The sequence below is a fragment of the Perognathus longimembris genome, chromosome 17 (genome assembly GCF_023159225.1).
Source record: "Perognathus longimembris pacificus isolate PPM17 chromosome 17, ASM2315922v1, whole genome shotgun sequence".
NCBI classification, from domain to species: domain Eukaryota; kingdom Metazoa; phylum Chordata; class Mammalia; order Rodentia; family Heteromyidae; genus Perognathus; species Perognathus longimembris.
Genome location: NC_063177.1, coordinates 17384414 through 17402638, shown reverse-complemented (window position 1 = coordinate 17402638; position 18225 = coordinate 17384414). Strand labels below are relative to the sequence as shown.

The window sequence follows — 18225 nt, the reverse complement described above, 5'->3', positions numbered from 1 at the left end:
GGAGCAGCTTGGAACTGCTCCTAGCTACTCTCTTCTCCCAATATTTCATTACAGCTCCGATTCTGGAAGATCTAAGAAAAACAGAAGTGCATTAAGGAAGAAAGCATTAGGTTTCCTTTTCTTTTTCCTTTCTTTTTAACAGCTTTTCTGTTTCAGCATTCATCCTTGGGATCCATTTAGATCCATGTGTCCAAATCTTGGCTGACACTATAACCTTATTTGTAAAGCAGAATAGTTAAAAGCATAAGTCTTAGAGCCAGGCTGCTTGGTTTTAAATCCTGGCTCCTCCACTTCTTGCCATATAACCTTGGACAGGTACTTAACTCTCGTGGACTGAACTTGAAAAGGAATGCATAATAATACCTAGTTCATAAGTTATTGTGAAGAACAAATAAAATTCAATGAAATAATGATTATAAAGCACCACCCTGACATGTGCAAGTATAGTACAAGTCTTTGGAAATTAATCACTATCATTATTATTCAAGGATTTCATTTGTGGAAAGGGGAAATGTTACTAAATATAGTAATAAGACCAGTGTACTTACTTAAATAGTGGATTTTAGACACAGCCCTGACACATAAGTTTTGTAACAGACTTCCTAAGTCTTAATTTCTCATCTTCTAGATGAGCCAACAATACCCTATCATCAGGTCAAATATGATCATGAGGTGCCCTGAAAAGTATGAAGCTACCATGATTATAGGGCTGGGGATGGCAGTGGCAGTGATTATTGATGTATTTGATAAAAATGGACCCAAACCAGGTACCAGTGGCTCACATCTATAATCCTAGCTACTCAGGATGCTGAGTTCAGAAGATCGTGATTTGAAGCTAGCCTGGGCAGGAAAGCCCATAAAACTTTATCTCCAATTAAAACATACATACACACAGGCTGGGAGTGTGGTTTAGCAGTAGAGTGCTTGCCTAGGATGCTTGAAGCCCTGGGTTTGATTCCTCAGCATCACATATACAGAAAAAGCTGGAAGTGGCGTTGTGGCTCAAGTGGCAGAGTGCTACCCTTGAGAATAAGAAGACAGGGACAGTGCTCAGGCCCTGAGTTCAAGCCCCAGTACTGGCAAAACAGAAGCTATGGATCAAGTGGTAGAGCACTAATATCGAGCAAAAGAAGCTCAGGGACAGCACCCAGGTCCTGAGCTCAAGCCCCAGGACCAGCACACACACACACAAAAAGAACCCAATTTAAGAAGCATCAGGGGCTGGGGATATGGCCTAGTGGCAAGAGTGCCTGCCTCGGATACACGAGGCCCTAGGTTCGATTCCCCAGCACCACATATACAGAAAACGGCCAGAAGCGGTGCTGTGGCTCAAGCGGCAGAGTGCTAGCCTTGAGCGGGAAGAAGCCAGGGACAGTGCTCAGGCCCTGAGTCCAAGGCCCAGGACTGGCAAAAAAAAAAAAAAGAAGCATCAGGGCTGGGGGTGTGGCTCAAAGCAGTAGTATGCCTGTCTGTCAAACAAAAAGCTTGAGTTCAGTCCTCAATTACCACAAGGAACATAATCAGGAATAATTACTTATGGGAACAGCTTATATACAATGCAAACAAACACATTTGCTTTATCTTTCTCAAAGTAAAATAACATCTTGGGTTTTTCTTCTTCCTAGGAACCTTGGAGAACTGATAGATAGGTTTGTGGCTGATTTCAAAGCCCAAGGGCCCCCCAAGCCCAATACAGATGAAGGGGGTGCTGTACTCCCCAGCTGTGCTGACCTCTTTGTCTACTACAAGAAGTGCATGGTGCAGTGCTCACAGCTCAGTACAGGGGAGCCAATGATCGCCCTGACCACCATCTTCCAGAAGTACCTTCGAGAATACGCCTGGAAAATCCTCTCTGGCAACCTGCCCAAGTGAGTCCTATTCTTCACCTTCTGAGTGATGAAGTGGGATTCTAAATATGGGAATCCTAAATATGGGAATTTTCCAGGGAACCCACTCTGAAGTTGTTTACTGAATTGCTAAGTGTCAAAGAGGAAAACAGTCTTACTGAGTTCCCTAGGGGCTGGCACTATTTCTACCCTAACAACATTCCACAGCTGATTGAGACCTTTAGCTGAGATGCTCCCTCTGGCTGCCAGAATAGGTCACATCACAATGGTGGACACTGGAGTGTCTTAATGTAGATGTGTACGTATTTAATGAATGTGAATTCAACAATAACTACTTGGCAAGAAAAGTGAGGTTGTGGAAATAGCTATTAAGTAGCCTCATTCAATATGATTAAGCCCTGGAGTGATAGGTAGGAGGCATGTATCCAACTTTCCTTCTGTCTGATGGGTTCCGAAGTTTCTATTGTGGTATGCGCATCTTGTGATGCTCAAAAGTCTGACGTGGAAAAATGTAGTAGGATTTGGTGGTGAGGGAATTATACAGCATAGGTTCTAATTCCAGTCACTCTCCTCCTATATTCTGAGACATTTGAGGATTGTTATATTGTGTATCAATTCAAATAAGTGGATCATTCAGCTAGGGTTTTAGAGATGCCTTTTGGTTATATAGAAATTTCTACTGTAATAGAATGTGACCTGTGCTGGGAAAGTGGCTTAGTGGTAGCTTGCCTTGCATGCATGAAGCCATGGATTCAATTCCTCAGCATCATATAAACAGGAAAAGCCAGAAGTAGTGCTGTGGCTCAAGTGGCAGAGTGCTAGCCTTGAGCAAAAAGAAGCCAGGGACAGTATTCAGGCCCTGAGTCCCAAGCCCCAGGACTGGCAAAAAAGAAAAGAATGTGACCTAACATAATACTTTAGAATTTAATACTTAAAAAACCATCCCTATGGCTAAATTAACTATTGTCAAGCCGGTTTCTGTCATTGTCACTAAAATGTTTTTGAGTATGAGAATTTTATTGAGGAGTCAGGTATAATTACTAATGAAACTTTGACTAAGGAAACGCCTTTGAAATAAGAGTTATTTTGAGATTTTAAATAATTTCTGCCCCAATTATCAAGATACTATAAGTTCATTATTGCTAAGAAAACACAGATAAGCATAAGGAAGACAATGAAAATCACCTATGATCTCACCATCTAAAGAGAACCCTGTTCACTCTTGGACACATATTTTTTCCATGCGTCCATATGTATATGCTGTGGGATGTGCATGTGTTTGTGTTTCTGACAGTTGAGACTACCACAGCTAGTCTTATGCCCTGCTGGGAGTGTTTTCTAATGAACATTAGTCAGAGTAGCAGCTGGAACAAGAGTCACTCAGCTGGGTCTTTGTTAATACTGACTCTGCTTCCAGGGACAGGGCAGGGTGAAATGAAGCAGAGGGATTTGAAGCATCTATACACCCGTGAGTAGCGGTTGCTACTTTAGAAGCCACCGAGGAGTGGGGGCTGTGTGAACTCCTTTTCTGTCTCTTGAGGCAGTCAGACTGTGGCAGGAACTGTGTCTTAACATTCCTTTCTGTACTCCTCCACAAGTACAACATGTACATTCCATTGCAGAATTTTCTTATAACTGAGAGAAACAGTTGGGGAAACTAAATGAGTTCTGCATCTCAGGAAATGCCAAGCTAAAGTGCAAGGCAGCCGAGCAGCCTCCTCTGCAAGGATCGGATGATTGTAGCTAGCAGGACTAATCAGTCCTGGCTCATTCTTGGAATTGTCTTTTCCTATTCTTGATGGTGAGAGAATCTAAACAGATGACAGTCAAGGTAAGGTCAGAAGGAAAAGGACTCATTGTACGTAGATTGTTTTGAACCACAGCCAGCCTTTCCTTCCCTTTTTTCTTTGTCTTAAAATACACAGTATCCAGTTCAGGAAGCAAATTAGAATTTCTTACTGACCAGTTCCTGTTCCTTTTCTTCAGAACCACCAGCAGCAGTGGAGGGCTAACCATCAGCAGCCTCCTCAAGGAAAAGGAGGGCTCTGAAGCAGCCAAGTTCACACTCGAGGAGCTCTGCCTCATCTGTAGCATCTTGAGCACAGCTGAGTACTGTCTGGCCACCACCCAGCAGGTGAGCCAGGTGCCACCCAACACCACCTTTTCCTGAACCAGGCTGCAGAGCTGGAGTAAAATGAGCCCAATGAGGCCGCATGTTACCATGTGGGTGAACTACTTGGCCTCCCAGAGAAGAAAACTCACTGTTCAGCCAGAAGACTGCTCAGGCAGCTATCTTACAGAGAGCCTTATTAAAAGGAGACCAGACAAGAAAGTATGACCAGTCTCCTCCCTAGAGTTGTGTAAGCCACCTAACGGGCATGACCTCTTAAAAGTAGGTCAGTAGCACTGTTTCCCTGTGAGAAAAGCAGTAATAAACTTAGTGGTACCAGGCCCCAGCCTTTGGTGGTGATGAGTCACACAGTTAATCCATCCTCAGAAATGTTACTAAGCAAAGCACAGTCCTTCGGGCTTTTATACTTCTCCTGAAATTTTATAGTATTCTCAAGCTGCCGAAAACAAATAACTTTTGTTTGAGGTGTTGACGTTCAGGAACTGTGAAGCAGGAAGGGGTGATGCCTGGGCAGGAGCCCCTACATTACAGAAGTTCACAAAACTGATTTAGCAAAAGGAAGAGCCAGAGTAACTTTCCATACAGCCCTGAGACATGGATTAGGAGTTCTTTTTCTCATTTGCTCTGGGATCCACCTCAGGCTAAGAGAAAGAAAGTGATTTGGGAGGGTTCTGCTGTTCCACCTCCTTGTGTTTATTATTTACACATGTCTAGATCATAGGAAGACACTTGTAAATGTTACTTCAGACATTCCAGCCTCAAGCTCCTGTGGGCCAGGGCACGGATTCAGAGTGTTCCCACAAAGACTCCAACCATTTAGAGTCAGCCAGGCAGAGGAAGCAGCACCACTGCTTGGGATGCAATCGCTTTGGGATGTGTAGGGAATGATCTATAAAAGTTTGATCTTGGAACTTGGGAGAACAACCCATTTAGTCCCTGATACCCCCAGGGCAGGACATCGGTACCTGAGAGAGCCTTCAAAACTGACTGAGGTCCTTGAGTTCTTTGATAAACACTCTTAAGTATTTAGTGTGTATGCAGAAAGAAAAAAACATACACACACATATAGTATTTTTAGAGTAAATAGTCATAGTCCAAAAAAAAACAGAATAATTTTAAAAATTACTCTTAATCCTATCAAACTCAAATAATTATATGAGCAACTTAGGTTTTTTTTTCCAGTTGTTTTTATGAACATAGTTTTATATGCTAGTCTTAATTCATTTTATATCCTGTTATTGTTATAATTTATGTCTTAATAGTAACATTTTTCCTGTTACAAAAATGTCTTTTTATTACTATCATTGTTTATGGCAGCATAATCTCCCATTAAGGAATACTGTATTATTTATGCTGCTTAAAATATTTGCTATAAATAATTCTACAAAGAGCATCTTTCTGAACATAGTGTCTTAAATATTTTATATTCTTCTTTTTGTATGTATGTGCCTATCTTTGGGCTTCAATTCAGGGCCTGAGATGTTGTCCTTGAGCTTTTGTGCTTAAGGATAGCACCCTACCACTTGAACCACACCTCCACTCCTGGCTTATTGGTGATTAATTAGAAATAAGAGTCTTATACTTTTCCTGCCCAGGCTGGCTTCGAACCATAACCTTCAGATCTCAGACTCCTGAGTAGCTAAGATTACAACTGTGAGCCACCAGCAACTGGTTATGTTATTCTATGAACAAATTCTTTGGCATTTTAGAAGTATTAGATCTGATACCATTTTGATGGCTCTTGATACATGTGGCAAATTTCTTTTTAATTTAATGAAAGTTTACTGATTATAAAAGTAAATTCCTTCTTGGCCACCTCTACTGAGATTTGTACACACCATTATTCATTAAAACAAAATAGAAATTCCTGGAAAAAGGACTAATTCCCAATCTGCTGAAGAAAGTGTAGAGATTAAGCTGGGGCATGTCTTATAAAGAGCAAGACAATTAATAAAGACTATTAGTGTTATCTCCAGAGGACTCAGGAGCTTTAGGGAACTGACTGTGCCCTCAAAAATGTCTGAACTTGGGCTGGGAATATGGCCTAGTGGCAAGAGCGCTTGCCTCGTATACACTAAGCCCTGGGTTCAATTCCCTAGCACCATATATATAGAAAACGGCCAGAAGTGGCACTGTGGTTCAAGTGGCAGAGTGCTAGCCTTGAGCATAAAGAAACCAGGGACAGTGCTCAGGCCCTGAGTCCAAGGCCCAGGACTGGCCAAAAAAAAAAGTGAATAGGCAGGTTAATAAAAAAATGACATGCATTAAAAAATGTCTGAACTCAGTACATTCAAATATGGCCTATTTGGAAATTACACTGTTTGCAGTACAAGTACCTAAAGACAAGCTCACCCTAAACATAAGGTAGGCACTAATACAATGACAATGAGAGAGATTTAACTCCATAAATCTAAAGATGTAGTGAGGACCATGAGAAGATAGAGGTAGACTAGAAGGATGCATCTACTAGCCATGAACACCAAAGGCTGCCAGCAAGCACCAAAAGGTAGAAGAGAGACCTCCTTGAGAAACTCTAGAAGTCAACCCTACCTCACCTGATTCCAGATTTCTGGTCTCCAGAGTAAATGTTTGTCATCTTTAAACCACTAAGTTAATGATAATTTGTTATAACAGCCATAGGAAACTAATACGGAAGCCAGCCTTCATGAGCTCTACTGTCAAGAGACAGAACATACCAACATCAGTTTACTTCAGCAAGAACTGAAAACAGCAAATGCATTTAACTCCATTTGATTAAAATGATTGTATTAAAATTCATTTCTTGCCTTTGAAGAAGTTAAGCACCATAGGTATGAATTCAGTACTAGTGAATTAAGCAAGAGCTTTTATCCATCTTTCCTATCTGATCCACCAAATTATTGATGGTCATATCTGTGTAGTAGAATTGGGGTAATAAGTGAAGAAGAAAATGGAGATCAGTCTTCATGCTTTCTAATGGATAATGAATCTGGTCATTGAGCATCATTGGCTGTTGACATCAGAAAAAGGCTGGAGGTGCAACACAGTGATAGAGTACTTGCCTAGCATGCCTAGGGCCCTAGGTTCAAACCCCATTACCACCTCAAAAAAGACCTGAAGGAGTAAAAAATTATGTGTCTCCTGATATAAGTACACAGTACCACCATGTAGCAGTTTTCTGATTGTGTGTGTATATCTGTGTCCACACCTGTGTGCACATACTGGTACTAGGGGTTAACTCAAGGCCTAGGTGATCTCCTTTAGGTTTATTTACTCAAAGTTACCACTCTACCACATGAGCCACAACTCCACTTTGTACTTTTTGCTGATTAGTTGGGGATATGAATTTCATGAACTTCCCTGCTTTGAATTGCTATAATCAGATCTCAGCCTCTTAAGTGGCTACACTTACAGGTGTGAGCCACTGGCATCAGCTTGGCTTTTTTTTTTTTTTTTTTTTTTTTTTGGCCAGTCCTGGGACTTGGACTCTGGGCCTGAGCACTGTCCCTGGCTTCTTTTTGCTCAAGGCTAGCACTCTGCCACTTGAGCCACAGCGCCACTTCTGGCCATTTTCTGTATATGTGGTGCTGGGGAATCGAACCCAGGGCCTCATGTATATGAGGCAGGCACTCTTGCCACTAGGCCATATCCCCAGCCCCCAGCTTGGCTTTTTAAAGAGAGGATCTCACTATGTAGCTCACATCTCTGCCTCCCAAGTGCTGGGATTAGAGGCATGAATTTCCATTTCCAACTTTATTTGGATCTTGATTCATAGTATATATACATTTTTTAAAATTTTTTGTTTTTGGTTATAGAGCTTGAGCTCAGGGCCTGGGCATTGTCCCTGAGCCTCTTTGTGCTCAAGGCTTGCACTCTACCACTTGAACCACTGCGCCACTTCCAGTTTTTGAGTGATTAATTAGAGATAAGAGTCTCACAAGGACTTTTCTGCCTGTGCTATCTTTGAACCTTGATCCTCAGATTTCAACCTCCTGAGTAGGTAGGATGACAAGCGTGAGCCACCCAGTACCCAACAGTTAATAGTATTTTAAAGTTGTAAGCAATGAGGAAAAATGTCAACTTTAAACAAAGAAACAAGGTAAGTGGTATTTGATATTAAAAGAATTGGTAACTTTTTAGGAATGAGTCTTTTGTTTTAGAGATAACATTGAAATACTTAGAAAGGAAAATGTCTAGGATTTGCTTACCAACAAGTCAAAGGATGGAGGGATCAGTGAGAGTACAGTGAGCACGACTGACCATGTAAAGTTTCAGATACTATAGAAACACATATGTAATGGATGAAACTTGCCCATAATTTCACTCTTTGGAGCAGCTACTGTTATCTGTACAAAATGGATAGTAGTCTATCTTCCCAAACAATTTTTTATGTATCTTTATAAATAAGAATGGGCCCATGCCCTACATATTACTGTACAATGAAGCAGCATTGTTTTTTCTGTAACTGAGTTATGGACATCTTTCCATGTCAATGTTACATCTGGTGGTTTTTCTTTTTTCAGTCACTTCTACTGAGTATTCCATTTATTCTCCCATTCTTTAAAAAAAAATTCCCAAAACTTTCTTAAACACTTATTATGTCTCGGGCACTATGACAGGTGTTAATAAAAAGCAGTGAACAGACTAGACAAGTGTCTTCCATCAGGAATCTTTAGAAGTGATGGGAGAGACAGATAGTACATAAGTCAGCCGACATTAAGCTTATTATTCATTTTTACTTCATAATGTGTGTTAGGGAGGAAACAGATGCCAAGTGAGAAGCTTGGAGGGGTTGGAAGTGGGAGTACTCCAGGGCAACCGGCTGGTTAGGAGGGGGGCTCAGATAGTTTAGGAGGAGGAAATATAAATGTTGGGATAAAGATCCTGAGGGAGAGAGACCCTAGTGTGCTAGTGCGTCCTTAAAACTTCAAAGGCTAGTGTAACCAAAGCCTAGCAGGCAGGACGGAAAGTAGAAGATGGGGCCAGAAAAGCTGGACAGGACCCAAGTCATGATTAGAAGTTTGGGTTTTATTTTCAGTGTAATAGCAAAAGAAGCCTTGTAAGCACAAGCCTATGCCACAATGTGTTTTATCAGCCCCTCACTGATACCCATGCAGAGTGCTTCCAGGTTTTCCATAATCTAAACCAACACTCAACTGTGAGGTTTTTGGGGTTTTTTTGGCCAGTCCTGGGCTTTGGACTCAGGGCCTGAGCACTGTCCCTGGCTTCTTTTTGCTCAAAGTTAGCACTATGCCACTTGAGCACAGCACCACTTCTGGCTTTTTCTATATATGTGGTGCTGAGGAATTGAATCCAGGGCTTCATGTATATGAGGCAAGCACTCTTGCCACTAGGCCATATTCCCAGCCTCAACTGTGAGCTTTTTGAGAGCAGTGTTCACTGAGTAACATCATCTCTTGGTTAAATAGCCTGCAAGATAGGCTTTCTTTCAGGAAATATTGGACTAAATTAATGAATGCTGCTAAGAATGCCTGCATGCCTCTGTACATTCTCTTTATTTCATTTAATATTATTTCTAGGTGTAAACTTCCATATTAAAAATTTGTACATCTAAAATCTTACTTCTTAAACACATTGCCTTCCATAAAGATAACACCTATCTCTACAGCACTTTTAATTGAACACAAAGCATATATTATCATTGGAGTAACTGTGATAGGTTAGGAGCACTAGATTAACCAAAACTCAGGGATGTCTTCAGATAGCCCCTGTCCTAGGCAATTGTATTTTTCTCCAAGGCTCTAGGAACAAGTAAGGGTTCTGTTGGGTTGGTATATGGGTTGGTTTGATTCTTTCCAGTACTGTGCCTTGAGCTTTTACTTGATGTTTTCTTTTCATTCAAGGCTGGTGTTCTATCACTGTAGCCACAGCTCTATTTTCAGCCTTTTGCTAACCAGCGAAACTCTTGGAAACAAGAATCTTATGGACTTTCTGCTCAAGCTGGCTTCAAACTGAGATCCTCAGATCTCAGCCTCATGTATTTATTTGTATTTGCATTTATATTCTGTAGGCTAATAAAGGTGGAGATGGTCCATGGGTTTAATCACCTGGTCTCCAACACATTGGTAAGGCAAATGCCTCATCATCATGCTCAGTGAATCTTTTTTTTTGCCAGTCCTGGGGCTTGAACTCTGGGTCTGGGTGCTGTCCCTGAGTTTCTTTTGCTCAGGGTAAGCACTCTACCACTTGAGTCACAGTGCCACTTCTGGCTTTATTGAGTAGTTTAGTAGAGATAAGAGTCTCACAGAATTTCCTACCTGGGCTGGCTTCCAACTGCAATCCTCAGATCTCAGCCTCCTGAGTAGCTGGGATTACAGGCACAAGCCACCAGCACCTAGCTTCAGTGAATCTTTTACAAAGGCTTCTGATTCTGATTGGCATGGGACAGAATATCTTCAAACTGGAACCTTTTCATAATTAATCCTATGAATTACCAATATCTCAAGAGAGGTGTAACACAGGGTAAAGATTATATGTGCTTCTGAGAAAGTTTATTTCAGGCCCACCACTTAATATCTTGGGTAGACATCTCCCAATTTCTCATCTGTAAAGAGGGTAATAGTGGGCTGTCCCTTATAGAGTTGTGAGAATTAACTGAGACACACAAATGTCTAGGATTGTATCTGATTCATCAGACTTAGTAAATGTTAACTACTATTCTGAAACTCCTTTGGCTAATTATTCTTTTTCTTTGGCTAATTATTAAGCGTGTTCTGTTTCTTTTTTTTCTAACAGTTAGAGGAAAAACTCAAAGAAAAGGTTGACGTAAGTCTGACTGAACGAATCAATCTGACAGGCGAAATGGACACATTCAGCACGTATGTATCTTATTTGTGCTTGCCCCAGGCCTGTTCTTTCTCTTTCATAGGGCAGCAAGTGACAAGCTATTGGCTTTAATCACCACAGAACCTAGCAGGTTTCCAGGACCTGCTTATTGGATTGGGATTGTTTTCCACTATCACCAGAGGCAGCTGCTCTCTCCTCCACTCCACTCCCACTCCCACTCCTGCTTCCTCCTTCAGCTTACAGATTGTGGGATGGGTCTTTATCATCACCCCATCATGCCCTGAGCATCCCTGCAGGAAGACCAGGTTCTACCTGCTGTATTTTAGGATTAAAAAGCATAAGTGGTTGGATTTTAGCCACTGAGCATAGGAAAATATGTTCACCATTGCATGTGTGCATTAACTGAAACTCCAGGTTTTACTGGAGGAATGGCTCAAGTGTAGAGCTTCTGCCTGACAAGCACAAGGCCTTGAGCTCAAGCCCCGGTACTGCAAAAGAGAAAAAAATCCCCACAAAACCCAAGCTTTTGTGATGAAATGAATGTAAATTGTACACAGGGGCCAAAACATTGGAAAGGCCATCTCAGTCAGTCCACCAATTTTTTGATTTGCAGTGTCATCTCCAGCAGTATCCAGTTGTTAGTGCAGGACTTAGATGCGGCCTGCGACCCTGCCCTGACAGCCATGAGCAAGGTAAGGTTTAGGTACTGACTCTTTATTAGAATTCTGACAGTTGACAAGAGATAGTTTTCCTTAGCCCTGGTCTAGCCTGTGGCTCAGTGTCATGGACACTGACAACAGCAAGACCTCCCCTGATTTCCCTCAAAGGACTCTCTCATCTTTCTTCGTATGTCATTGCTTGTCTTTTAAGAATGAGACAGGTGGGGCTGGGAATGTGGCTTAGTGGTAGAGTGCTTCCCTAGCATGCGTGAAGTCCTGGGTTCAATTCCTCAGTACCACATAAACAGAAAAAGATGGAAGTGGCATTGTGGCTCAAGTGATAGAGTGCTAGCCTTGAGCACAGAGAGGCTCAGAGACAGAGCCCAGGCTCTGAGTTCAAGCCCCAGGACCAGAAAAAAAAAAAGAAAAGAAAAAGAATGAGACAAGGAGCACATATGTTTGGTGAGTCTAAGGAGATGTGGTCTTTGATTAGTGTCTGACACATGCTAAAAATCTTCATGTGGTCTCACCAGAAAGGGTATTTCTGTTAGTGCTAAAGCAGTCATATCTGACTCATGCTTCATTCTTGCCCACTGAGAGATTTTTTTCTGACTCTTTCTGAGTTCTGCTGCCAATGTAAGACTATTTGATCAGCTTTTGGACTCTGGTTTTCTAATACCCTAATGGCCTATCAGTCAGCTCACTTCTCCTTTGGCACCTACCATATGCTACCTCCCCTTGGTGTTTTTGGATTCTATGTGTCTGTGACTTTTCTTTCCCCAGAAGAATGTACATTCCTGCTGGGCAAGGTGGTACATGTCTATAATCCCAATTCTTGGAGTTCAAGGCCAGCCTGAGCCCTGACTCAAAAATAAGAAAAAGAATATAGATTTCTCAAGTGGATAGACCATGTCTCATACCATGCTCTCTATCTCATACTGCCTTGAACATTGAAGACAACCACGTTTGTTCCTTAAGTTGAAATTAGTAATTTTTTAAAAAATTTCTAAGCCCAATTAACATGAAGCTGCGCACTCTAGAACCTTGTAGAGCAGGCAGGAGTTGGCAAACTATAGCTTGTGGGCTAAGTGTGGTCCTCTACCTGTATTTGTAAATAAAGTTTTATTGAAACACAGCCACATTCATTCATTTGCATGCTATCTATGGATGGCTGTTTTATAACCATAGAACTACGTTAATTCCAATGGCAAAGCAAAAACATTTATTATATGTTTCCTTATAGAAACAGTTGCTGGTACCAAGAATCACGGGCTCTTATAGCATTCTTAGACATTTTTGAGAAATAATTTTTCTAGGGCACACTAGCTAGTAGTTTGGCATAAGGCAGTGGAAAGGACCTGACTGAGATAGGGGCCTAACTCTTCCAGTTTTTCCTTTGAGGGTAGTGAGCAATTGACTTAACCTTTCTAGGCCTATTGCCACCTCTGTATGTGAAATGTGGCTGTCACCTTCCAGACTTGGTGTGCAGATGTAACCAGACAGGGCCTGGCTGGTGCCAGTCACATAATAAGTGCTCAGTGAGTGTTAACACTTTACCTTTTCTCAAGAGGAATTGCCAGGTTTAGGGATTCTGAATTTGGTTTTGGAGTAGATTATAACAAAAATGATAGTAAAACCAAAGAATTTTGCTTTGGAATTTAAAGAGTAGGCAGACATAAAGTTCTTTGGGACAAAGCTGGCCCGTTCCTTATCAGAAACTGATATGTGTTTTCAGTGTTCTTGCTCTTTCTTGCTCAGCACACTCTGAGCTACCAGGCAGAGGCTGATGCAGTTTCTCCAAGGAACATGGTCGTGAGACTTTTGCTCTATAGGCTCTGATTGTCCTCCTAGTTGCTGGTGAGCATTCTCTGTACCCTGGATGTGATCTGTTCCAGCTGCCATCTCTCCTGAACTGCCACACTTCAGCCTGGAACGCAGCTGCTGAAAGAATTTTCATTGACCAAAGGAAGAGTGCAATTTTTTTTTCAATAAAATAACAGTTGGAGTGGGTTTAACACTCCAGGTGTTGCTTATATTAACTGTCAGTTCATTAGGTAGATTTCCCTCAAGCACTCCCTACCCTATGGTCTATTTCTCCTCCAGACCCACACCAGAAAACATTAACCATACCTCCAGAATTTTTTGTTTATATCCTAGGAAAAACCACAGACTCGGAACACAGCAGCTGGGAGACCATTACTTTTTGTCTGAATCTTCTGGAGTTCTAGCAAAATGAAATCCATGTGATGAAAATAAACATGCCAAGTATTCACAAATTGATTCAACATACACCCTCTGTTATTTGTGCCTGCATCCTGTTTCATGTATTTTCTTCAAGGATTTAAAATTTTTATTTATTTATTTTATTTTGTTTTATTTTTTTGCCAGTCCTGGGGCTTGGACTCAGGGCCTGAGCACTGTCCCTGGCTTCTTTTTGCTCAAGGCTAGCACTCTGCCACTTGAGCCACAGCGCCGCTTCTGGCCGTTTTCTGTATATGTGGTGCTGGGGAATTGAACCCAGGGCCTCATGTATACGAGGCAAGCACTCTTGCCACTAGGCCATATCCCCAGCCCAAAATTATTTTAAAATTATTAATTCTGCCTATAATTGAGTCTCCTGCCCCTCATCCTTCCTTCGCCTCCCTTTCCCTCTTCCTCCTCCCCCCTTCTTTATTTTTTATGTCACTGGATTTTGAACTCAGGGCTTTGAATTTGCTAGGCAGGCACTCTACCACTAGAGCCACCTTGCCTGGCTTGATTCCATCACTTTTGCTATTTGCTGAGCAACTCGGCTAGCATAGTACTTGGAGTTGCAAGGCTGGGAAAGGCATAGACATTATTCTCAGGTGCTTGGATCCTAATAGGTGAGGGGCAAGAAATGTGGAGGTGACAGGGATGCCCAGATCACTGTAATACAAGGTACAAAGAGATCACTACTATTTTAAAAGTACTAAACTGTGTATTCAAGACAACATGAGAAACAGAAGGTGGTATAAGATGTGGTCCATGGACTTAAGGAATAATCTCTTTATTTCAAATGAATTTGTAATTACTGAATTTGTGATTAAGAGGCCATTCCAAACGGTGACAATGTGAACAAAGGGTTGTGAAGGTAGGAATTATCTGTATTTAGATAAGGCTACCCTCAAGGAGTGTACACTCATTGGGGTAGAAGAATCAGAATAACCAATAATATTAATGAATATGTTTTATATTAGTGAGAAAAAGGTGAGTTGGGCTTGTCAAAGTGCAATGGAGTTCTTCATTGATTCCAAATTGATGAAGGAAGATTCTGACAAGATGGACAGAGGTCATGTCATTTATTCTTTCTTACTGTGTTAGGACAATTTTTTGTTTTATTCTTGTTGGTTTGGTGTTGGGGGTAGTACTGAAGGCTTGGACTCAGAGCCTAGGAGCTGTCCCTTAGTGTTTTAGTTCAAGGCTGGCACTGTACCACTTCTAGATTTTTGGTGTTTAATTGGAGATAAGAGTCCGTGGACTTTCCTAATTGGGCTGTTTAGGAATCAGAGCCCTCAGATCACAGCCTCTTGAGTAGCTAGGATTGTAGTCATAAGCAATCAGTGCCTGGCTGTTAGCTCAGTTTTTGCCACTAATCTGCATATACCCTAGAGTCCAGCCTCTGAACTGTTGTGCCTCCTGAGTGTGTATTCCTTTTCGTGGTTTGCCTTTTCTCTTTTTTAATACTAGGATTTGGATTTGAACTGAGAGACTTGTTCTTGGTAGGCAGACCCGCTACCAGTTACATTTCTTGCTTTCATTATTTTTTTAATAGGGTCTCACTTATTACCAGGACCAGCTTGGACCTATTTATTCCTCCAACATAGCTAGGATGACAGACATGTATCGCCACGTCCAGCTCCTTTTCGTTGATTGAGTTAAGGATCTCACACACTCTGCCCCAGCTGGTTTCGTGCCACAATTCTCCTGATTTCAGCCTCCTGAGTAGCGAAGATTACAGGTGTGAGCCGTGTCTGGCTTGCCTTTCCTCATCCTATTCTTACTGTCTAGAACTCTCTTCCCATAGTTGTCTGCCAACAAGCACATTCTTTAAGATTCAGTTCAAATATTTATCCCTTTTTAAAAATTGAGTTACAACTCATGATACAATTCACCCCCTTTAAAGTGGACAGTCCAGTGGGTTTTAGTATATTCACAAGGTCATGCAATCATTACCATCTAATTCCAAAACATCTTCACCCAAAAAAAGAAACTCTGTATCTATTAGCCTTATAGCCATGAATCTACTTTCTGTCTCTGTAAATGTGTCTGTCCTAGACATTTCACATAAGTAGGTGCATACAGAACCAGGCACCAGTGGCTTATGCCTATTACCCTAGCTACTTGGGAGGCTGTGATTTGGAGGATTGCAGTTCCAGGCCAGCTCTGGGCAGAAAAGTCCATGAGACTGCATCCCAACAGGAGGGACCCTTTCTTTGAACCTCTGTCCTCCCAATCTTTATCTCTTGAGTAGCTGGGATTCCTGAGTATCTGGGAGTAACTGGCATGTGCTGGCTTCAGTGTTGTTGTTTTTTGTTCTGGTCAGATACCATAACTTTCCTGCAAGGAAAGTATTCCAGTCAGCTTTGTAATTTTCCTGAGAAAATTAATCAATTGTCCCTCTTAGACATGTTTGTTTGTGTGACCTTTTTTTTTCTCTTATTTTAATATCCAAAGCATGCATCTTAGGGTGGCAAAGCCAGAAATGAAACTAAGCCTCCTGATTCTTAAGAAGGGAATTATCTGGCATGTGTGGGTGGGAATATGAAGAGTTTGTCTTTTAAATATAAATTCTGCAAATTCTTAGGAATTAGTATGTCCAATTATGGCATTTAAAAGCAAGATTTTTTTTTTAAATCTATGGGCTTCTTAAAAGGAGCATTGGTCCCATAATCCCCTCCTCACTATGTCCTCTTTACTAAGGTCACTCACTAGATCTAAGGAATCTAAGTCTCTCTCCAAAATCAAACACACTTATCTTTTTTTCCATTAATGGCAATTTTAGAAAGGAAAAAAAAAGAAACTAAATAAATTAAATTTCCTTACAGTCTGGCACGTAATTTCTATTAGATTTCAAGATGTGAACATGTACTAATTTAGGAAACTGCTTTACTATCCCCCAAAGACATTTTGAAATAGCTAGAACAGTCCTCAAATCTGTTCTCATTTTCCTCAGTCATTAAAATGCAGATCTATTTCAGAAGGCCACAAAACACCATGGCTAAAAAAATCTGCAAGTTCACTTTCCACTTCTAATCAAGACAAACCTTTCTTTTCCACAAAAAGTATTTAATTTTAAATATTTTATTCATATTTTAAATTTTACTTATAATAAAATTATTTTATAATGAGCCAGATGCCAGTGGCTCCTAGCTACTCAGGAAGCTGATATCTGAGGATTGTGGTTCAAAGCCAGCCCAAGCACTAAAGTAGACTCTCATCTCCCAATTAACCACCAAAACACTGGACATGGAGCTGTGGCTCAAGTGGTAGAGCACTAGCTTTGAGCACAAAAAGCTCAGGGACAGGGGCTGGGAATATGGCCTAGTGGCAAGAATGCTTGCCTCATATACATAAAGCCCTAGGTTCAATTCCCCAGCACCACATATATAGAAAACAGCCAGAAGGAGCGCTATGGTTCAAGTGGCAGAGTGCTAGCCTTGAGCAAAAAGAAGCCAGGGACAGTGCTCAGGCCCTGAGTCCAAGGCCCAGGACTAGCCAAAAAAAAAAAAAAAAAAAAAGCTCAAGGACAAAGTCTAGGCCCTGAGTTTAAGTCCTGGGACCAGCACACACACACACACTTATAATGACAAAAGCAAAACATCCTTATTATACAAAGTGTAGAAAAACTGGACACTGGTAGCTCACACCTGTAGTCCTATGCAGGAGACTAGATTTGAGAATGGGGTTCAAAGGTAGCTCAGGCAGACAAATCTGAGAGAGACTTTTCTCCAGTTAACCACCAAAAATCCAGAGCTAGAGGCATGGCTCAAGTAGTAGAGCTCCAGCCATGAACGGAAAAAGCCAAGTTAGAGCATAAGACCCTGAATTCAAGCTCCACTACCAGCACAAAGAAAGAAAGTGGGGTGGGAGGGGGGAGAGAAATGAAGAAATTATTTATGTATATAAAATCACATTTCCATTGGCCCAGCTGTGAATGGAATGGAATATATACACACATACAGATGTACATATCTTCCTAAACCCTTTGTTACCTCCTTCACTTCCTATTCTGGATGATCTTGACCTTTCTCCTGGGAATTAGAAGCATGTATTCTCAAGCTGCTTCCTCTTACTCTCACCACCATCACCTTCCCGTATCATCTGTAAATCTCATCCTCAGTCTAGACAGAGATTTTGCTAGTTCTAGTTCCCCATCTACTTTCCAGTTCATTTAATGTGGTAAGCCTTCTTTGGGGAGATAACACAGTATTGTGGAAAGAACAAGGGCTTTGGAGTTAGACAACCAGTGTCTGGATCTACTAACTTGCTGCTTGCCTCTCCAAACAAATCTCCCCATTGTCTTGAGCTTCTCTTCTCATCTGTAAAGCAGGAGTTGTATCACCATGAGCAATAAGTTAATGTTACTACACAGTAGCTGATAATACAAAACTTCTTTCCCCCTCTGGTTCAGTGCAGGGCCCACAGAAATTTGTTATAAAATAAAGCAAATGCTTGTTGTAGAAGCCACAGGAGCAAAGACAAGCATGAAAGAGAGTGCAGCAGTGAATATGGAGCCTGAGTCAGGTCCCTGCCCTGGACCTGTGGTTCAGCAGCCTCAACC

General features: G+C 41.4%; 1 protein-coding gene across 1 annotated transcript in view; it reads left to right on the top strand.

The window, feature by feature from the left end:
- The window catches only part of Vps53 (VPS53 subunit of GARP complex), a 124545-nt gene that overhangs the window by 77839 nt on the left and 28481 nt on the right, over window positions 1-18225 (top strand). The window contains exons 14-17 of the mRNA XM_048367241.1: window positions 1626-1868; window positions 3834-3981; window positions 10714-10796; window positions 11378-11456. Coding sequence (XP_048223198.1) covers window positions 1626-1868; window positions 3834-3981; window positions 10714-10796; window positions 11378-11456 — 553 coding nt within the window. The remainder of the gene's footprint in view (window positions 1-1625; window positions 1869-3833; window positions 3982-10713; window positions 10797-11377; window positions 11457-18225) is intronic.